General features: G+C 39.9%; 2 protein-coding genes across 44 annotated transcripts in view; both read left to right on the forward strand.

Annotated features, from left to right (window-relative positions):
- BIVM (basic, immunoglobulin-like variable motif containing) overlaps window positions 1-3,218 on the forward strand; it is a 43,008-nt gene extending 39,790 nt beyond the window's left edge. For all 41 annotated transcript variants that reach the window (XM_063651120.1, XM_063651129.1, XM_063651126.1 and 38 more), the window contains 2 exons: window positions 328-424; window positions 1,261-3,218. In XM_063651120.1, coding sequence (XP_063507190.1) covers window positions 328-424; window positions 1,261-1,554 — 391 coding nt within the window. In that variant the 3' untranslated portion in view covers window positions 1,555-3,218. The remainder of the gene's footprint in view (window positions 1-327; window positions 425-1,260) is intronic.
- A 4,326-nt stretch (window positions 3,219-7,544) lies between these two features.
- ERCC5 (ERCC excision repair 5, endonuclease) overlaps window positions 7,545-22,960 on the forward strand; it is a 30,213-nt gene continuing 14,797 nt past the window's right edge. For 2 of the 3 annotated variants that reach the window (XM_054445806.2, XM_054445807.2), the window contains exons 1-6: window positions 7,545-8,099; window positions 13,867-14,042; window positions 15,523-15,638; window positions 16,053-16,139; window positions 17,786-17,846; window positions 20,043-20,186. In XM_054445806.2, coding sequence (XP_054301781.2) covers window positions 8,012-8,099; window positions 13,867-14,042; window positions 15,523-15,638; window positions 16,053-16,139; window positions 17,786-17,846; window positions 20,043-20,186 — 672 coding nt within the window. In that variant the 5' untranslated portion in view covers window positions 7,545-8,011. Of the gene's footprint in view, window positions 8,100-13,866; window positions 14,043-15,522; window positions 15,639-16,052; window positions 16,140-17,785; window positions 17,847-20,042; window positions 20,187-21,642; window positions 21,781-22,960 lie in introns of those variants that run through there. The other variant, XM_063651093.1, reaches the window with a different exon arrangement.

Genomic DNA, 22,960 nt, shown 5'->3' on the forward strand with positions numbered 1-22,960 from the left:
TAAAAGTGGACTTGACTGTAATTGAAAAGGAAATATATCATATTGCTGCTTTAGCCTGCAGGATGTCATCTAACATGTTGGTATTTATTTATTCTGTAGGAAGAGTAACCAATTGTATACTGAAAACCTTGGCAATGGTTAGATAAACAGAATTGTCATAAAACTAGAAGTTATTACAGTTTAGTAGATGAAACAATGTTGAGATAAGAGAATTACTGCCAATTATTGCTGTGATAATATTGCAGCAACTTGCTCATGAAAAATTGCATTGCAATGATACTTTAGACCTAAAGAAAATTGTGCTTTATCCTTTCTTCTTAACTATAGATGGGCAGATATTGTTACTGATCTAAACACTCAAAATCCAGAATACCTGGATATCCGGCACTTAGAGAGGGGACTGCAGTATAGAAAAACAAAGAAGGTAAGAAGAACACCATTGTGTTTAAAGGCATTTCCCAGCTGACCAAAATGCGGTGTTTTACTTAGCACTCTTTAGGTTGCAAATAACAGAAACCTATATTTGATAGAGGAGTGAAAATTATTTTAAGGACACAGGGCTGTCTTTAAAACCCAAGGGCAAGGGGTATAACCTGGAGTCATAAAGAAATGGTAGATGGTAGCAGGTATTGGAATGATAGCAAGGGCCAAAGAGCTGCAGTCTGCTTCACTCTTTTGGGGGCTATATATTGTTCTTAGCTTTCCTTTTGTCTGATTACTTTCTTCTTAAGATCATCATCTTTCAATTTATGTATCTTTTTTAGATGAACAGTGTAGACTGAGACTGACCTGTCTTGGGTTCAGTTCCATAGTCTTAGCCCAGCTTGGGCCAGATTAACGGTGGCCTTGTGGCAGAGTCGTGTGTACAAACAAGGCTTTGGGACAGGCTCTCAGGAAATGACATCCCATTGATACACTCTTCCTCACATAACTATATGAAGAATAGGAGAGAGAGGAAAAGGAATGATCTTGGTGTTTGAATTAGGCAGATGGGGAAGTTCTCTAGTATGTGTTTGGGAGTGAGTAGTAGAGAGGCATGGGGAGGAAGGTGTTTTGGCTCCGGTGGGCACTGTTATATTTTGTAAAGGCAGCTGTTAGAAAAGGTGGAGGATAAGGTGCTCTGATGATGCCTGGAAGGAAAGTAACATTTTGAGGCAGGTGAGGTAAAAAAAAAAGAAACAAAGGAGTTCATAGGGACCTACAAATTAGTACAATTAATTTCCCCTTTATTTTCTTCACCCAACTTTTTTTTCTTCTCAGGTTGGGGGAAATTTGCATTGCATCATAGCATTCCAGAGACTTAATTGGCAAAGATTTGGCCTTTGGAACTTTCCATTTGGAACCATTAGACAAGAATCACAACCTCCAACACATGCCCAGGGAATTGCCAAATCTGAGAGTGAAGACAATATTTCCAAGAAGCAGCATGGGCGTCTGGGCCGGTCTTTCAGTGCTAGTTTCCATCAGGACTCGGCATGGAAAAAGATGTCTAGTATCCATGAGAGAAGGAACAGTGGTTACCAGGGTTACAGTGATTACGATGGGAATGATTGACTATGCTTGGTACTGAACAGCTGGCATTATATATGAAACTGCTATATACAGGACTGTATAAAGACAGTAGAAGATTTTAGTAAGCCTACATTAAATAGGAGCAGATCTTGTGGTATAAAAAATAACCTTGTAGTTCTCCAGATACTAAGCTTGTATATGATTATGATGGGTGATTTCAGATATATAAGCAGATAAGCACAGATTATTGTCCTTTCAAGTTAAGAGTATATAATCTGGACAGAAAATTTCACAAAATTCAATAAAATTACAACTGTTGTCTAAATAAGTGAAACACAAATTCACTTAATAGCATCAAGATTTGAAATACTTAAGTATGAAGTGACTTTTTTAATGACTCGATCCCTAGACATTTGTTACAGATAGTTTTATGCCTAAGACCAAGATGTAAAGTACCATCTGCCCTTAAAAAAAAATTGGGGCTGTCAATTTCTAGTTTTCACTCATGGTTAACGCACATTTAAAATTATTTCATGAGTCTTGTAGTTCTTTGATTTATAGCAGGATCTTGCTTGCCTCATTTGTTTCCTGGTTACATTCTTAGGATTCTGACTAAGAGGCAAAAGAGAAAAGACTCAAGAAACTGATCCTGGAGATCGAGACCATCCTGGCTAACATGGTGAAACCCCGTGTCTACTAAACATACAAAAAATTAGCTGGGTGTAGTGGTGGGCACCTGTAGTCCTAGCTACTCGGGAGGCTGAGGCAGGAGAATGGCGTGAACCCGGGAGGCGGAGCTTGCAGTGAGCGGAGATCACGCCACTGCACTTCAGCCTGGGCAACAGGGTAAGACTCCGTCTCAAAAAAAAAAGAAACTGATCCTTTTTTTTGTGCAAATGTGTGACTTAGTGCATTGATTCAGATTTTTTGACTTTCTTGATGTGGTTTGTAATAATCAAATATTGACAAGAACCTTAGGTCTCGAAAGACTTTTATAAGTCTAGATGATGTTTGCCTTAAGGATAAAGTGAAAGAACAATTGGCATCTTAAGTTTCTATACCCAAGGTTATCTGTGAAATGAGATCTCCTGATATTTGATTGCTCTCTCAGTATGGAGTCATATGTTGATAACAGTACTGAAGATGCATAAGAAATGCTCAAGTCACTCAGAGGACAACTACCCATATTCCAGACTCTGAGCTGTTTCCTTTTTTTTTTTTAAATCATATAGACAATTAGCTGTTTGAAGTGAGTATTAAATATTTCAGAAGTGTGAATTTCATGTATTTGAGCTCCTCTAGTTGCTGTCGGTTTTTCTTCTGCTGCCAACCTGTGACTCACAAATGACTAGGATCTCTTGTTCTTTAATTTTGGGGTCTTGTTCCAGGACTCAAATCAGTAACTTGGTGATTACAAGGTGCTGAATGTGTTGGTAACCATATCGCAATACACCTCAAGGAAAAGGTTCAGATTTTTATTTTTAAAATATTTTCATTTTTTTCTTGAATTTTATATCCGTTTGTTCACTCATACATGCCTAGCCTACAGAAGGGGATATATATTATGAAATGGTCATTTTTCTGAAGAGAATATTTTGCTTGAAATGCAAAGGACTGAAAGAGATTTGTAGGTTGTTGATTTTGTTACTTCATACTGGAACTTTTAAAAAGTTTTCATCAAATAAAGTTTTGTTTTCTACTTTTAATTATATGAATGTTTTTAAACCTTTGTTTTAGGTAGAAAGTACCATTGTGTCTTTGAAGTACATGATAATTTGTCAATTCTGCTCAACTGGTACATTATAAGAAACCATCTTGAGTCTTTTATAATTAATGAAACAATATGCATTATGATGACTGTAATTTTAGATTTCTAATTTAATAGGAAATAGAAAATTTGATTCTTTTATTAGCTTGAACCAAATGAAGTTGTCATCTTTGTAGGTCAAAAATGGTTGAATATTAGCAATTTCATACAGTTCAACTGAATATTTCAGAGAAGAGGTAGGTAGGAAGAACCAAGAGGAAAGGAGAAAAATGCAAAATAAAATAAGAAATTAAAGGATAGGGAAACACCTAGAAAAAGAGGATGAGTTATTCAGACTATTGATCATAATCAATTTTTATAAAAGTCTTGATCTGTTCTAAGTTTGGCTTCCAAGTTTGGCTTTCCAGTTATTAAGAGCACAATGAGGTTTGAGTTTAGTGAGATTATCTTTCCTGCAGAAGCTGTAAGGAAGAGTTACTGCATACTTCTCTTAGAAGATTAGTAAAATTCCCTTGATATTGGATTTCTTGGTCAGCTCTTAGGAATCCCACAGATACAATGAAAGTTCAAATACTGGCTCTGCACTTACAAGCTATATCACCTGTAGTGATATAGGCAAGTGAAGGTTAATTTTTTTTCTGTGCCTATTTCCTCATTAGTAAAGTGGGGGTAATAGTATCTACTTTATAAATGATTTTGAAGAATAAGCTAATACATGTAGTGTTTAGAACAGTGCTTTGTAGATAGGAAGTGCTATTTAAGAGCTTGCTATTATTCCAAAAGATGCAAATTTTACTATTCAGAGTCTTTAGAGAGAGCCCTTTAGATAGCATCTTAAGGAGCTAATTCCTTTTAAATCACATATGCACCCCTTAGTTGCTGTTTCTTCAAAAGAATATTTCATATTCAAGAATATTGCTTTATTTTTTTGAGACAGAGTCTTGCTCTATCGCCAAGGCTGGAGTGCAGTGGTGCTCTCTGCAACCTCCGCCTCCCAGGTTCAAGTGGTTCTCCTGCTTCAGCCTCCCGAGTAGCTGGGATTACAGGCATGCACCACCATGCCCGGCTAATTTTTGTATTTTTAGTAGAGACCGGGTTTCACCGTGTTGGCCAGGGTGGTCTTGAGCTCCCGGCCTCAAGTGATCTGCCTGCCTCGGCCTCCCAAAGTGCTGGGATTACAGGCATGAGCCACCGTGCCCAGCCTTTGCTTTGGTTTTAAAAGTCACTTACAATACTCAAATGCCTATGTTGGCTGTTTATTTTTACCCAGCTCACAGGCAGAAAAAAATAAAAGTTTATTTAGATCAAATTCTGCAGCAGTTCCTTTCCCTACTGCTATTACTGCTAAAGAACCGTGTGCCATCATTAGGCCAAGTTGGTGCACTACCTACAATACTTCCCAACTTGTCTTCTCCCAGACTGGAGGGGCTCAGGCAGCTGTTCTAAGGATCCATCACATTCTGCATCTCAACTTTACCCATAATACTCCTACCCTTCTAGTACCAGTGATTCACTCAACAAACTAAATTATACACCATTACCAGGTCAGTTCTTAAATAGCTCAACAACAACAACAACAACAACAAGATGTTGGTGGCGTTCTCATTTTACTGGCAGAAACTGAGGCTTTCATTGGTGAAGAAACTTGCCTAGGATCACAGTGTCTTAGTTTCTCAGGGCTACCATAACAAAACACCACAGACAGGGTGGCGTAAACAACAGAAATTTATTTTCTCACGGTTCTGGAAACTAGAAGTCCAGGAGCAGGCAGGTTTGGTTTCTTCTGAGGCCTGTCTCCTTCACCTGCAGAGGGCCGCCTTCTCACTGTGTCCTCACATGGCGTTTCCTCTCTGCCTGTCATCCCTGGAGTCTCTCCCTGTGGCCCAATTTTACTAGTAGTAGTAGACACTGCACTACTAGACACTGCTGGAGCACTACTGCACTCCAGCCTGGGCGACAGAGTGAGACCCTGTCAAAAAAATAAATCAATCAGTCAAATTGATTTAGGGCCTATCCTAATGGCCTCATTTCAATTTAATCATTTTTAAACACTGTGTCTTCAGATGATGACATTCTGAAGTACTCAGACTTCCACAAATGAATTTTGGAGGCCACAATTCAGACCACAACACAAGGCAACATATGTCTCAGATGAGATCTGAACGAATTATCAGCCTAACCTCCAAGCAGATTCTTTCAGCAGACTGCAAGGTGCACTGGAGAGCTTTAGACTAGAGGCTTAAGAGGTCATTTAGGCAATATTTACAGAACTGCTAAGTGCCAGGAGTGGGGGATGTAGCAGTCAACAAAATCGTTCTTTGTTTCACTAAGTTAACAGTCTACCATGGGGAAGAGACAAATACTGAACAGGCAATTATATTATTCTCAGTAAAATGACAACTGGGAACGGTTTCTGGGGATTACTTTACATATGGAGGAAATGCAAAAAACGCTTTGTCAGGATTATTCCTGTAGCAAATTAGTTGTGACTAGGTCAACCCAACATGGCCACTGTGAATCATCTTGTTGGGCATAGAAATGGTTTTGCTAAAAATGGATTTCTCCACAGAGCACGGTGACTCATGTCTGTAACTCCAGTACTTTGGGAGACTGAGGCAGGAGGATTGTTTGAGACCAGTTTGGGCAACGAAGCAAGACCCTGTCTCAAAAAAAAAAAAAAAAAAAAATCAGGGCGTGGTGGTGGGGCCTGTGATTTCAACTACTTGGGAGGCTGAGGCAGGAGTATCACTTGAGCCCGAGAGGTGGACGTTGCAGTAAGCTGAGATTGCACTACTGCACTCCAGCCTGGGCGACAGAGTGGGACCCTGTCAAAAAAATAAAATTAACAATCAATTTCCCATTTACTTCTGTTATAAAGAAGTCTTAAAAAATTGCTCCCTTAAATCAGCCTTTTCACTGAGTTTAAATTTAGTTCAAATTCGAACAAATATGGATACTAATACTGTCATTTATTGAGTAGTTATAGTGCGTTGCATGTAACACCTTGAATCCTTACTAAAGTCTGCAAGGTTGGTTTTATGCACTGATTACTGATGGAGACACAAATTCTGAACAAATGTGACTTCAGGAATGCTAAACACCATAGTGAGGCACGATGGGGGGATTTGAATCTTGGCCTGAGGATTCCAGAGCTGTGGCCTTTCCTGGGGTTACTCTGTTAATTGATTTCTAGTCGTTTCTGACCTACAAGCCATGGCATTATAAATTTTAGATGCTGAAGAAAACTAAACTATATGTCAAGGATTAAGGCTTGTGAACCCCCAAAATTTGAGACAGGTCTCAGTTAATTTAGAAAGTTTATTTTGCCAACGTTAAGGATGCGCACCTGTGACGCAGCTTCAGGAAGTCCAGATGACATGTGCCCAAGGTGGTCGGGGCCCAGCTTGGTTTTATACATTTTAGGGAGACAGGAGACATCAATCAATATATGTAAGTACACTGGTTCCTTCCAGAAAGGTGGGGACAACTCGGAAGCAGGAAGGGCTTCTAGGTCACAGGTAGATGACAGACAAATGGCTGAATACGAGTTTCTGATAAGCCTTTCCAAAGGAGGCAATCAGAATATGCATCTATCTCAGTGAGCAGAGGGATGACTGACTAGAATGGGAGGCAGGTTTTGCCCTGAGCAGTTCCCAGCTTGACTTTTCCCTTTCGCTTAGTAATTTAACATTTTCACAGGCTTTAAATTTTATTACTCTTTAGTTACTACGTGCTAGCATACAAATAAATAGTACAAAACCAAGAGGGCATCCACCTTCCGGTTGTCTCTTCACGTGTAAAACAACACTTTGTGTTAAGTATCTTCACAACTGGCGGAGCAAAGGTGAGAACCGATACTAAAAAAGCGCGTAGAAAATCACCTCCCAGCCGGGGCAACACAGGGAGACCTCATTGCTACAAAAATAATTTGCCGAGCATAGTGGTGCGTGCCTGCGGTCCCAGCTACTTGAGAGGCTGAGACGGGAGAATCGCTTGAGCTCGGGGAGCAGGAGTTCCAGGCTGTAGTGAGCTAAGAACGCGCCGCTGCACTCCAGTATGGACGACAGCGTGAGACCCTGTCTCAAACAAAAACCCGTTACCCCACCAAGAAGGCGCTTTTGCACATTGTTTTAACGCTTAACGCCTTCAGGATGCCAGCGTTGCGGAAGCAAGCTCCCACCAAGGGATCAACACTGGGGCTAAACCTCTCACTTCCGGAGTGCTGCAAGCGCCAAAAATATACGTCATGTGAGGAGGCGGGGCTTTCGCCCTGCGCGTCCTGTTAGACGGAAACCGAGCGGGCCCATTTTTCGTGGGTTTGCAGACCCACCAGCGAAGGCGAGCAGTGTTGCAGGGACATCTTATGGCTGTTTCCGTCGCCTGCGTGGCCCTTGCACCCCGGTCTTCCATTAGAGGAGCACACGTTTGGGCCTAAGCGCTGGGCGAGGCGACGCCCTGCCCCTCCCCGCCAACGGCCATTCTCTGGACCTGTCTTTCTTCCGGGAGGCGGTGACAGCTGCTGGGACGTGTTGCAGCCGGAGTCTTTCCGCTTTAATGCGCTCCCATTAGTGCCGTCCCCCCCTGGAAAACCGTGGCTTCTGTATTATTTGACATCTTTGTTGTGTAGGAGCAGGGAGGGCTTCCTCCCGGGGTCCTAGGCGGCGGTGCAGCCCGTCGTAGAAGAATTAGAGTAGAAGCTGTCGGGGTCCGCTCTGAGGACGCAGCCGCCTCATGGGGGTCCAGGGTCTCTGGAAGCTGCTGGAGTGCTCCGGACGGCAGGTCAGCCCCGAGGCGCTGGAAGGGAAGATCCTGGCTGTTGGTATCCTTAACGCCGCTTTGGGACTTGGGGTGCAGGGATTCGGGGCTGGATTCCTCTCGGGGCTCTGCCTTGGGCACAGTGGCATCTGCAGGATGATGGTCTTGGGTCGGGGTCGGGGTCGCTATAGAATCTCTGTCACTAGGTTTTCTAAGTACAGTCGTCCCTCGGTATCCCCGGGGCTTTGGTTCCAGCCCCTCCTCCGCATACCACGATGTTCAGGTTCCTTCAAGTCCCTTATATAATGGCGTGGTATTTGCATATAAACTACGCACTCCCGTAATCTGTTAAATCGTTTCTAGCTTACTTGTAATGCCGAATGCAATGTAAGTGATCTGTAAATAGTTGTTATACTGTATTTTAAAATTTTTAGTAGTTTTTATTGGTATGTTTTATTTATTTATTTTTTTCCACCGCAAATATTTTTGATTCGTGGTAGGTTGAGTGCGGAATCGGGTGATGAGGAGGGCCGCCCTGTCTGCTTTCCCCAGCTTTGCAGTCTTAGCGGCCTGTGCATCCTGGTTTGTCACTTTGTGGCAGTGCTTTATGTTCCTCTCTGCTTTAGTTTTCTCATCTGCAAAGTAGAGGTGGTGATAGTATCTACACACAGGATTGGAATGAGGAATAAAGAAATTACCTAAATGAGAGAAGTTTAACGCGATTAATACAGTAAATCTTAAAGTTATTGTCCCGTCCGGGAGGTCAGTAAGGAGAGAAGAGTAGACTTCGACCATTAGTTTTGCTTGAGTCTTGCCCCATTTATGTTTCTTAGAGGAAGGATAGTGTGGCCAGGGGTTTTACCAATTTTTTTAATTGACTTTTTAAGGACTGTTGTTTCTGTACATGTTTGACTGGTTTTGTCATTGGAATTAAATTCTTTTTTCATTAGCAAAATGTGATATTGTTTTTGAAATTTTTATCTTTTTCTTTGTTATGTAGTCATTTTTTTTTTTTGAGTATTCTGGCGCAGAGTCTGGTGATACCTTATACCAATTTCCTAAATGGGGATCTATGAGTCTAGGGGCTCGTGGGCTTGTGGAAAGGGTCCTGTAAATGACTGCGGGGGTATTGGGGACGGGAAATGGAGTGCAAGAGTGTGTGGGCGTTCAGCAAAGGAGTCCCTGACTGTGGAGCCCTAATTCTTCAGTAGGTACAAAACTTATAAATAAAACGACATTGATAAGTTTTAAAACATAATGAGATTGTTATCATTTTTTGCAAGTGAATAATCTTTAAATACATCTGTAATTGATTTTTGGCTTAAAACTTTTTATACAGGGTACTTTGAATTGGGGAAAGCCAAAGTGTTTTTTGTTTTTTTTGTTTTTTAGAACACATGCGCTGTTGCTGCCCTCAAGCGGTTCGTCAGTATCATTGCAGTCTAAAGATTTTCTCAGAAATAAAGGGTAAAGGTTAGCTTTCAGTGACAAGAACCCTTAAAACTTCAGCAAAGATTTAGATCATTTTATGTAGCAGCCCTTGTGAAGAATTACTAAAGAGGACTGTGGCCAGGCTCAGTGGCTCACGCCTGTCATCCCAGCACTTTGGGAGGTCAAGGCAGGAGGATCATTTGAGCCCAGGGGTTCAAGACCAGCCTGGGCAACATAGTGAACCCCCGTCTCTACACACAGTCAAAAAATTAGCTGGACGTGGTGGCCTGCACCTGTGGTCCCAGCTACACGGAAGGCTGAGGCAGGAAGAGTGCTTGGGCCCAGGAGGTCAAGGCTGCAATGAGCCGTGTTCATGCCTGTCTCTGAATAAATAAATAAAGAGGACTATGAAAGACATTCTAGTCATAATGACAACCTCATATATTTATAATAACCTCGTTTATGTCAAAGGAGTATATCTGATTACTTGTTCTACAACTGATTTTGCTTTATTTCATTTTCACGGGAATTCAGACACCTGAAATTATTTAGATTTTATTGTATTGTTTGTTAATGACAAACTTACCCGTTATTATACTAGTTTCATAATTTACTCTTGTATCTCTATAATAAATTGTTTGGTCTTTAAACCGTCTATATAGCTTAGTGTCTTATTTATACAGTCTAAATGTCTGTGTCAAATAGTGCAGAATTAAGTTAAACTTTTGTCTCTTACAGATTTTAATGTTTGTAAGATGCGTTTAAGTGTATTAGCAAGATATTACCATCTCTTTAGGCTATGTATACTAATGGAGATTAATTACATTTTAAGTCACCTAACTAAAGAACTAAAGAAACTTATTTTTTGTATTGAAATGTTATTGGTCTTTGGGTCTTATACCTAAAGTGATTTTTGGCTTTGCTGCAGATTTTAACTTTTCTGTCAGCAGAAATTTAATTTTGCATGTATAAACTTACTGAAATTAGACAAGTCAAATTATACAAATATTTTCAGATTGTCTCATTTTTCATATTTCTTGTCTAACAATTTATGTGAATATTTTCAGGTCGTCTAATTTTACATATTTCATCTCTAAGAATTCAAGCCAAAATTCTCAACCCTGGCTGAGAATTGGCACTACCTGTAGTTAATTGAAAAATAAAAAATAAAAGAAGACCTACCTCAGTCTCTATGATTTAGAATTTTAGGCCCATGGGGTTTAATAATCCATATGTTTCAGAAGCTTCATATCCTATTCTAATGGATAGCAGGGATGAGAGCCACTGATCTGAAACTAGATTTCCTCACTTAAAGTTTAAAGTAGTGGGCCAAGTAGAAACTAATTTAATCCTATGTAATAGTGAGCTCCATGGCTTTTCCAGACTATACTTGTAGCAAGCAGAAACATCGATCTAATACAAGACAGATGCACATCAACGCCAAGTTCTGCCTCTGAGATGTATCTTTTATCTGACCTCTTCTCATGGTCTGCACCACTACTGTCTGCGTTAACTTGGGCTATTGTAACTCATTTTAGAACTGGTTTCCTTATAATCTGTTCTTCACATGTTCATCAAAGTTATCCTTAAATCACGTTCTAGAAACTTCCCAGTGGCTGTATCACCTCCTGCCATTCCTTTTGTCCTGCTGCACTGGCTTCCTGGAGATAGGGACTGTCTCTGTTTTGTTCATGGCTGAATTGTTTGGTGCATATCCCTAGGGTCTTGGATATGCCTGGCCCATGGTATTGCTAAATATTATAGAAATAAGCATAGCAGTAGCTTGCTTTCCACTAGGTATTTTGTTACATAGTGTTTTGTAAGTTAATTGTTGATGAGCCTACATTTTTTTATGTTAGTAAAAGTTAGGCAATGTACATTCATTTAAATACTAAACTGTTCAACTTATTTAATAGCAGATATTTATTGTGTATAAGAGTCCCTGTGAAAGGGAGTGCAGTGCACAAATTGCCTGGGCAAGCCATGGAGCACACAGGCTGGGTTTTTTCCCTGCTAGATTATAAACTCCATAGGGCCAATACTGTGTTTTGTTCAGTGCACTGGATATGCCAGTGCATAGAAAAATTGCTGCCACATAATAAAAACAGAAATAACTTGATAGGTGGCCCCTTCAATGTTCTTTCCCTGCAGTAGAAATTTACCTGTAAGTATTAGCACCAGTCCAGGTTTCTGTCTGTTTTTTTTGTTTTGTTTTGCTTTTTTTTTTTTTTTTTTTTTGAGACAGAGTCTCCTTCTGTCGCCCAAACTCGAGTGCAGTGGCGTGATCTTGGCTCACTGCAGCCTTCGCCTCCCGGGTTCAAGTGATTCTCCTGCCTCAGCCTTATAGGCGCACGCCACCACGCCTGGCTAATTTTTGTATTTTTAGTAGAGACAGGATTTCACCATGTTGGCCAGGATGGTCTCGATCTCCTGACCTCAGGTGGTCTGTTCGCCTCGGCCTCCCAAAGTGCTGGGATTACAAGCGTGAGCCACCGCGCTCGGCCTCAATATATTTTTTAAATAGGAATGTATACAAGGAGGAGGTCTTCATCTAGACTGAGGAAGGGACCCATGGACTGAGACCTTAGAGTAGGAGAGAACTAGGCGGAGAGAGGGAGAAACTGTTTCAGGGAGAGGAAGCAGCATGTGAGAAGAACCTGGAAGCACGAGGGAGCTTAGTGATTTCCGGGTTTGAGGAGAGCCCAGTGGCAGGAAGTGAGCAGAGGCCAGATCATTGAGGGCTTCCTAGACCGGGAGAAGGAGTTTTAGATAGTATCTTGAAGGCAGTGGGAAGCTTTGGAGGGTTTTCACCAAAGATACGTTGGTGAAATCTAGTATGTGCCTTCAAGATACGTTAGAAGGTAAAATTGATAGACCTGGTAATAGCTACAGGGGGTGATTCCCAGCATTCTGGCTCGGGTGAATGGCAGGGATGTTCACTGATATGGGAGCATGGGCAGCTGAGTGGAGAAGACATGGAGTTCAGTTTTGATCATGTTAAGTTTGAAATGTCTGTGAGGCATGGGGTAGAGATGTCATCTGGGCTCTCTGTTCTGGGGTCAGGAGCGTGCTCTGGGCCGGACATATACGTGGAGTCAGGGCGTGGTGTGTGTGGAGGGGATGGAGGTTGATAGTTCACACGGGAGGAAAGAAGAGGGCCTGAGACAGATCGCTGCTGAAGTGAATACTTTAACAGTGTTACAGGAGCTGGCAAAGAGTCTGACAGCAGGAAAACCAGCAGAGCGCGGTGTCACTCTTGCTTTTGGACAAATATAACATTTTTTGAGAAGCACTTTTTAGAAAAGTTTAAAAATATAAGAAAACTTCAAGATGAAAATATAAATCATCTTTAATCTCAGCAGACGTAATATCTACTCTTAATATTTTGGTGTGTGAACTTCTAGTTTTTTATATTTAACATATATACCGTATCAGAAAATGGAGTTATACTTTATATGCTTTAATAGCCTGTTTTACTATCTTTAATAATATTTAATGACTATCTTCCTTATCACACATGCTCCTGCAACTTCCATTTTTAAGGGCTTTTTGGTATTCCAGCAAATAGGTCTGCCATAATTAGTTTTTCTTTTTTGAGATGGAGTCTTGCTCTGTTGCCAGGCTGGAGTGCAGTGGCACGATCTCGGCTCACTGCAACATCTGCCTCCTGGGTTCAAGCGATTCTCCTGCCTCAGCCTCCTGAGTAGCTGGGACTACAGGCGCGCACCACCATGCCCAGCCAATTTTTGTATTTTTAGTAGAGATAGGGTTTCACCATGTTGGCCAGATGGTCTCGATCTCTTGATCTCGTGATCCACCTGCCTCGGCCTCCCGAAGTGCTGGGATTACAGGGGTGAGCCACCGCGCCCGGCCTATGATTAGTTTTTTAAAAAGACCTGCTGGAAAACTTTTAAGTTGATTTTTATATTTTCATTATTATAAACAAGCACTCTGTAAATAACTCTCATTATATATCCATGATGATTTTCTGAGGATCAATGTCTGGAAGTGGTAAAATAGACTGCAAAGTTTTAAAAAGTTTTTTTCACTATGAATTGTCAAATTGTCCTCCAGAAAATTTGTGCTAATTCATGAAAATTCTTTAGCAATCACTTATTTTTTTTTTTTAAGAAGCAATTCTTTGCAATGAGACTTCTTAAAAGGATATGTCTGTCTTTGTATGATTTTAAAATGCAGTATGTGAATAGGGGTAACAAGAGCTCAACTAAAAGTTAACTGACTTTAGGTAGATCCCATGAGAGCTAAATGTTTTTCAATTTTAAATGAATAGTGATAAATATTTAGTGTTCAACGTTTGGATAATATCAGTTATTAGGAAATCAAAGTTGTGAGGATGAAGAGAAAAATCCCAGAGTGTTTTCCATTAACAATTCTCCCAGATATTAGCATTTGGTTAAACCAAGCACTTAAAGGAGTCCGGGATCGCCACGGGAACTCAGTAGAAAATCCTCATCTTCTCACTTTGTTTCATCGGCTCTGCAAACTCTTATTTTTTCGAATTCGTCCTATTTTTGTGTTTGATGGGGATGCTCCACTATTGAAGAAACAGACTTTGGTAAGTATCATATAGTTTTTGGTAAGTGTCAAATAATTTTTTTCTTTCTGCATTCTAAGAAAAATTCACATAAAATTTTTGTTTTCTCTTTAGAATTTTAGAAACAGACTTATTTTGACACATACTTAATTACATCTACTTTTTTATCTTGAACAATTAATTTTTCTTTTAAAAAGTTTTATGAGAGTTCATCATGGGTACAATGATAAAATTAACTTTTAAATAAAACTAACTACTAAAATCCTTGCTGTTGAGAGTTTTCCCGTTAGAGGATCTTGTTAGGTGTTCTATATTTATTTCAAGGGTGCGGCCATCACTCAGAGCACTGTGGAAACCCTCTTTGGGAAGTGCCTCCCTGAATCTGAAATCAAGTATCCTCCGTGATAGCAAGCCTTCTTTTAAGGGGAATTGGATTTTAGGAGTAAGCAATGTTATGTGGTGCCAAGTGGTGACTAAAGTGGATTATCTAGGAAGGAAATTGACCATGATATAGAAGAGTCAGAATGAGTTGCTGCTTTGTTGTTCTGGAAGTAGTTTTAAAAAATGTTTTTGGAAGTCTGGGGGCAGGAGGATTGCTTGAGCCCAAGTCCAGCCTGGGCAACACAGGGAGACCCCGTCTCTAAAAAAATGACATAAAATAATATTTAAACAGTCCAAATGACAGCACCCATTTGGATATATGACTTTTATTTGTTGAAAATACCAAAGTAATGAAATGATGACTTTGTAATCATACCAGACAGATACTGTCTAATTAAATGAGGATATAGGATAAAAGTAAGGATATAGGATAAAAATAAAAAGCATTTATAAATGCTGGGGACCTTTGTTGCCTCAGTAAGAGTGTCTAGTCTTGAATGTTGCAGTTTTCAGTTACCCAAGGCATACTGTAAATCAGGTACTTTGTGGAAGGATTAGAAAGGAAAAGAGAATATCTTGGTTATTTTTATCCGATATTCATACATAAGCACAGGGACTATCCATTTGTCACTACTTGAACATTTCTTACAAGATACATACATGTAAATTCTATACATTTTAGAACTTCTTATGATATATAATCTTGAATATTGAAGGGCAGAATTACATGTAAGTAATGCATTTTATAAAAAGCAATATTAGAAATTGTTTTTGGTGTCACTGTGACATTTTATAGAATACATAAATAATTTCTTTTGGGAAGCATTTAAGCTTTCCACTTCTTGGGCATATTAAAGGACATTTAAAAGAAACTGAAAGTAAATTAATAGTTTCCCAAATATATTGTGTAGTAGCCCATTAAGTAATAGATGGAAACGCTGGGTGTCCTTTATGTAGCAGGAACCTGAAGATATTCGTTGATATGGCAATTAGGAGGAAATGCTAAAGCAGCCATAGTCTGAAAACTCAGACAAACCAAATTCTCTGGGAAATAAATCACAGCAATGTTTCTAGTGGTCTAATATCCTGAAGTGAGATCTTACATCCTTTCTTCTCATAGGTGAAGAGAAGGCAGAGAAAGGACTTAGCGTCTGGTGACTCCAGGAAAACGACAGAGAAGCTTCTGAAAACATTTTTGAAACGACAAGCCATCAAAACAGCCTTCAGAAGCAAAAGGCAAGAGGAAAATTATAGTCGTGTTATAGATGAAGTTTTAAAAAAGTGATTTTTGTCTTGATTTCCTGCGATTCTCTTTCCCTCTCTAATTTTGACTCTCAACAGACAATAGAGAGTGAAATGAGACAAGTAGGCTGCCATTTGACCTGGTAATTTGGAGTTGTAGCAATTCTCCGTTCTGTGAGAATCAACTTTGCTAATGAGAAAAAAAAGCTGTCGTGTTGCATCATGTACACTTTTTACTTTGATTATGCTCTTCTTGACTCTAGGTGAGCAGCCCCACCACGGTTCCTTTCTTTCTCTCGGCTGCATTTATTTTCCACAGCAGTGGCCTGAGGGCAGTCAGGTCAGGTCCCTGTTCACCATCCTGAGCAGGGTCTGCATAATCTATTTAAAGATTTGTGTACTTTCCAGAGATGAAGCACTACCCAGTCTTACGCAAGTTCGAAGAGAAAACGACATCTATGTTTTGCCTCCTTTACAAGAGGAAGAAAAACACAGGTAAATGTTTAACTATTTAAGAATATTATTTTAGTCATTGCTACATTCAGACACATTTAAACCTTGATGTGTTATCTACATGATAAGGCGTGTGAACATTTCTTAATGCATCTGAAATAGGCATGCTCTATACCTTTCAGAATATTTTTCAAAGACTAAATTTTTTATTTACTATTCTTTGTGTTTTGGTGATTCATGATTCTTATTCCTCTTCATTCTAAAGAACTTCTGCCAGGGCTGTGGATTTAAAATTCTCCAAGGCATGAATTTTAGTTTTGCTTACCCTTTGCTTACACATGCGGTCTCTAGCTGCTTTTCAATCCAATATGGTCTCTCTCACCATGATGCTAAAATACCACAAACCATGACATTCTTGTTGCTAAATCTAGCAGACGCTTTGCACTTCTTAGTGTGCTCGACTTCTCTGCCCTAAACACCATGCCCCACTGCCACGCTCCCCCGGCATCTCTCTGGCCCTTTCTGCTCAGCCTCTCTGTGGACTCCACTTCCTCTGTCTCTCTCTTAATGGTTGGTGGTTTCTGTGTTTGAAGTGAAGGTGGAGAACCAGAAGCTTGACAGTTTGCCTTTGTCCCCTGTCCTTCCCTCCACCTCTTCCTTTCCCAGGAGTTCCCAAGAGACAACTTAGCTTTTGTATCAGCTCAGTTCTATTTGTCTCCATTGCTACCACCGTCATTTTTTCTCCAGGTTACATTATTAGCTTTTAAACTTCTTTCTGTCTTTGTCTTTGATCATACCCTTTTTGTAATAGCTCCTCCCACCAAGCCCAATCTCTGTTTTGTGTTATAGTCTGTTTAAAATCCAAATCTGATATTGTCATTTCCTTACTTAAAACACTTTCTAGCTTCTCATTTCTTTCTTTTTTTTTTTTGAGATGGAGTCTCTGTTGCCCAGACTGGAGTGCAGTGGCACAATCTCAGCTCACTGCAACCCCTGCCTCCTGGGTTTAAGCGATTCTCCTGCCTCAGCCTCCGGAGTAGCTGGGATTACAGGCACCTGCCACCACACCTGACTAATTTTTTGTATTTTTAGTAGAGATGAGGTTTCACCATGTTGTCCAGGCTGGTCTCGAACTCCTGACCTCAAGTGATCCACCTGCCTTGGCCTCCCAAAGTGCTAGGATTGCAGGCGTGAGCCACCACACGCAGCTTAGCTTCTCATTTCTTTAGGATAAAACTTTAACTCCTTAATTATACTTTCCAGCCTTATCCCTGCCTTTCTTCACATCATCCACAGGCAGGCTTTCTTTTCCTTGTTTCTATATGGTTACAACTTAGTTCTTTTGCCTGGAACACTCCTCTCCATGAACCTTCCCACTCCCTACAACTAGACTCCTCACTAATTCGTGGCTAACTCCAACCAGTGTAATTGCAGGAGATCCTGGAAAGCTTTTGTGACTCCTAAATTGGGTGAGGTGACTCCCTATTCCATCTCTAGCGACCTGCCCTTCCCTTGTGGTGGAAGTTATTAGATCCCACTCTAATTGCTGACTTACACGTGTCCCCCACCAGACCGTGAGACCAGTAGTGGCACAGATCTTGCTGTTTTATTCACCACTGTAGCCCCTATAACGAGCAGCACCTTGCATTAAAAATCATAGATATCGTAAAAGTATGTTTGACTTTCAGTTCAGAAGAGGAAGATGAAAAAGAATGGCAAGAAAGAATGAATCAAAAACAAGCATTACAGGTATTTAGATCATTTTTGAATTCAGAATGTATTCTGTTATTTGAAATGAATGACATGAAAATGAATATTAATGAGGTATATCAAACTATGAAAGTTCCTGATAAAAAGTAAAGACAGATGGCTTTTTGATTGGGCATATATATGTGTACATGAATGTATACAAAACACACTCACCTATACATGTGTGTATATATATATATATGTATATATATGTATGGAATTTGCCATTATGCACATCTATATATTCAAAATAAGCCATTTTTCTTTTACAACCAACCAACCAACCAATAGTAATATGTGCTTACATAGAAAATATAGAAAACATATCATTCATAAATAACTTGTTGTAACATTTTGATATATTTTCATCCATTCTTTGCCTGCCCCATATAGTTGAATACCTGTGTGTGTATTTGTATATATGTATCAAATGTACATGTGTACATATTTATGTGCTACACATATGTGTGTATGTTCTAGTTATCTGTCACTGTGTAACTTAGTGGTTAAAACATCATTTGTTATCATCATCTGTCTGGGTTCCAGGGGTTGATGAGCTCAGCCAGGCAGTTCTCTCTGGGGTCTCTTGTGTAGATGCAGCCAGTCTGTAGCTGGGGCTGGAGTGATTAACAAGGCTTCCTTGCTGCCATGGGTGGTGGTTGATGCTGGCTGTCAGCCGGTCTTCCGTGCGGCTGGCGCCAGAGCACCTACTTGTGGCCTCTCCACGTGGCCTGGGCTTTTTCCTAGCATGATGACTGTGTTCCGAGGGTGGGCATCCCAAGAGAACGTTCTAAGCAGAAGCCCTGTTGCCTTTCTGACCTAGCTTTGGAAGTTGTGCAACATCCTTCCCACCACATCCTGTTCCTCAGAAGCTAGTTACTAAGGCCAGCCCCTATGGAAGGGGCAGAGAGTTAGACAAGAAGAATGTCCCACACATATTTTCATGAATAACATTTTTACAAATTGAGATTATGCTGTATATATACATTTTTTTATAAACATTTTTCAAGTTTCTTAGTGTCACAGATAGCATTTTTTGATTCCCAAATTCACTGTTTCTTGTTTGTTCATATTGTTTTGTTCCGTCAGGTAGAAACTTTTGAGCTAAAACCTTGAGATCCTTCAGGTTGTGGAGATGCTGTGCTATTAATGCAGCTAGTGAGAGCAATCTTAGCAATCTCTGACCATGGGCCTCGTGGTCAGAAAGACCTGCGTTTCAGTCCAGGCTCCACTGTTCACTAGCTGTGTGATCTTACACAGATTAAATTCTCCAAGGCTTTATTTTTTTTTGTAAAACGAAATTGATATCAATGCCTTGCTGATAGGGGTGATGGGAGCCTTAGTGAGGGAAAGCACAGGAAACGCTGAGTGCAGTGACAGGTCTGTCCTACGTGTTTGCTGGTTGGTACGTACACATGTAACATACAGACATGCAGGACAGCAGGTTGTATTAGCTTATCTTTTTTACTAATGAAGGATTTTAAAGTACTTTTGGTAATGAGTTAAAGTTGAGAAAAGTTTTACACTTTTCCATGTCTTCTGTGAATTTCTTACTTTTAATTTCATTTTTTATATTATGAGCAAAATAAAACTAACTTAATTACGGGAATGATATATATTGCTTGAATTCCTAAGGCTCATTCTGTCTTGGGTTCTTGCATTTTCTGTTCTCTCAGCCTGAAATGCTGTGTCCTCAGTGAGGCTCTTTGATATCTTCTAAGTCCCTGCTCACACATCCTCTTTTTAGTAGGGTCTTCTTTATCTATCAAATAAATCTTTTTTTCCACTTTCTGTTCATGTAATCACTCATATCAGATAAATCTGCTTTATTTTACCATTATCTTGTTCATTTATTTATTTATTTATTGTCTTCTCTCCACTACTCCTAAGAGCAGGGACCTTATCTGGCACCTTATCCGATCTCACAGTACCTTAGCACCTAGAACAGTGCCTGGTGCCTTAGAGGTACCTGTTAAGTATTTTTTTCTTCTGAGTGAATTAAAGAGTGAATGGCTGCATTCCCTAATTTGCCTACTCACTTTGTTGCCTGTCATAGATTATATGCAACTGTGTTTAGCCAATTGTTGATTATGTAGAACTGTGTTTATTATATAAACACAATACATATCCCTAATGGTGAATAGAACTAAGTGTATGAAATGCAAATTTCATGGTGCTGTGTTTTTATCTTTACAGGAAGAGTTCTTTCATAATCCTCAAGCGATAGATATTGAGTCTGAGGACTTCAGCAGCCTGCCCCCTGAAGTAAAGCATGAAATCTTGACTGATATGAAAGAGTTCACCAAGCGCAGAAGAACATTATTTGAAGCGATGCCAGAGGTGAAATATGCAACAGTACATTCATGCTTAGAATTAAGAACTTCAGCAAAACTTTTTATTAGAAAGAAGAGAAAATTGATAAGCAATACTTATATGATATCTCAGTTAACAGTAAACAGCATTTCTATATCTCAGAGATTCTAAGAAGCATCGTATATTTATATGTTTGAGCCTATAGACATTTACTCTAAGAAGTTTTTCTTGACTTTTGACCCAGTACTAGGTCTTTTCGCCTGGTCTTTGTTCTTACAGCACCCTGTAATGTCACTTTATAGTTCTTAGTTCCCAAACATGCTTATCTTGCTCACCTCTGTATTTTCAGTGCCTAGCTCAGTATTTTTCACATGGTATGTGTCCAGTAGATGCTTACTGACTCAATTCTTAGGTTAGGTCATGAAAGTTATGGTAACCTATAATATACATTGTCTATAAAAACTAATAGTAATATAGAATCTAATCACAATGGAAAAATAAGTTCTAAATTGAAATTCCAGGTGTATCTTCCTCTGCTACAGCCCTAGAGATGCCATTGGCTTTCCACATTCCCTTGTCCTCTTCCTGGACGGTGCGAATGGGGCTTCTTCACCTTGGAACATCTTGTAGCTCGGCAGGCCCAGAAAGCTAGAGTGGAGGTGGTGTGTGCGGTTGAGTGCTAGCAAATATGTCTCCTGATCGTGCTACCATTGGTAACTTAATTCGTGTTACTATTGATGACTCCCTGTCTTAGTTGCCAGTGAGTGAGTTCTTTTTCTCTTTCTATTGCTACTACCTGTTATTTCTACCATAGTTCTCTTTTCATCCACTATAGGACAGAATAGAAATTTTGCAGCATCATCGACCTTAGTGCATAGATGGACTGTTTTTTTATTTTCTACAATTTTTGAATATTGCTTAAATTGATAGCAGAAATATGAAAAAGGAAGGGTAAATTTCTTTTCTCATCACTCCCTGTTTTTTCCACAAAGAATGTGCAGTAGCATACACTAAGGTGCACAGAAGTGACATTCTCGGGTCTTTGGATATACAAAGGACAGAAGTAAATTGATTCTTATTTCAGGAGAAAAATCCAGGCTCAGTCTGTCTATCAGGCATTTTATTTCTTGAGTATGAAAGAATCTCTGGGTGGCAGTTGAGGAAGTAGAATTTTGGTTGCGTAAACAATAATAGGAAGAAATGGGAGAAGAGAGACAGTCCCTAATAATTTACTGTTCTTTATTTTCTTTCTGCAACCATGAAGTCTCTGGAAGTGGTGGACTGTAGGGTGGTGTGGAGTAGCAGCTTACTGGATCTGTAATTTTGATAGAGATGTTCTAAGTCATCCATGTTGGGCCTTTGTATCATCTGTATGTCGTGCCAATGTAATATTGATAATAGTGATGGGAGGTAATAATAGCAGTAGTAATAATCATAATACCATAGTTCCACTTTACTCAGGGTTTTGGTTTCTGCAGTTTTCAGTGACCTGTGGTAAACTGTGGTCTGAAAATATTAAATGGAAACTTTCAGAAATAAACAATTCATAAGTTTTCAGTTGCACACCATTCTGAGTAGAGTGATGAAATCTCACACCCTCCTGCTCCATCTTGCCTGGAACGTGAGTCCTCCCTTTGTCTAGCATCTCCGTACTGTAGACGCTTCCTGTCTATTAATCACTGAGTAGCTGTCGCGGTGATCAGATCGACCGTCACGATATTGCAGTGCTTCTCCTCAAGTCACTCTTATTTGACTTAATGATGGCACAACAGTGCAAGAGTATGATGCTGTCAATTTGAATGTGCCAAAGAGAAGCTGTAAAGTGCCTCCTTTAAATGAAAAGGTGAAAGTTCTTGAATTAATAAGGAAAGAAAAAAATCGTATGCTGGCTGAGGTTGCTCAGATCTGCATAAAAATGACTTTTTTATCTGTGAAATTGTGAAGAAGGAAAAAGAAATTGGTGCTAGTTTTGCTGTCGTACCATAAACTGCAAAAGTCATGACCTCAGCGTGTGATAAGTGCTCAGTTAAGATGGAAAAGCCATTATATTTTGGGGTGGAAGACATGAAGAGAAACATGTTCTGATTGATGACACAATCAGGTTTGGTACTTCTGCAGTTTCAGCGTCCTCTGGGGGTCTTGGAACATACCCCAAGGATGAGGGGGCTGTCTACTATGTTAATAGAATCAATTATAGTAAATCGACATGCTTTTGATCCCAGATCTACCGCTTATTAGCCCTGTGACTCTAGGGAGGTTACCCAACCTATTTAAGTCCCTATTTCTTCATTTATAAAATGGAGGTGATATCTGTTTCATAGGATGATTGTGAGAATAAAATGAGGTATTATATGTAAAAGCACTTAGAAAAATGCCCTCCATGGGAAATGCCTTATAATGTTAAGTATTACTATTAATAACTGTGATTACTATGATTTATTGTGTCTTTTATGGGATAAGGTTGTGCAGGGCACTTCACTTGCATATTTACCTTCATTCTAGAAGATTGTTAAGCCATAATCAAATGTCATAGTGACTGCTATGCATTACATGCTTAATACATGTTTATTGAATAATGATTAAATCATAAACAGTATTCATGATTTTTTTTTTTTTTTGAGAGGAAGTCTCGCTCTTGTCCCTCAGGCTGGAGTGCAATGGCACGATCTCGGCTCACTGCAACCTCTGCCTCCCCGGTTCAAGTGGTTCTCCTGCCTCAGTCTCCAGGGTAGCTGGGATTACAGGCGCCTGCCACCACACCCGGCTAATTTTTGTATTTTTAGTAGAGACAGGGTTTCACC

This window comes from Pongo pygmaeus, chromosome 14 (genome assembly GCF_028885625.2).
Source record: "Pongo pygmaeus isolate AG05252 chromosome 14, NHGRI_mPonPyg2-v2.0_pri, whole genome shotgun sequence".
Classification (NCBI taxonomy): Eukaryota; Metazoa; Chordata; class Mammalia; order Primates; family Hominidae; genus Pongo; species Pongo pygmaeus.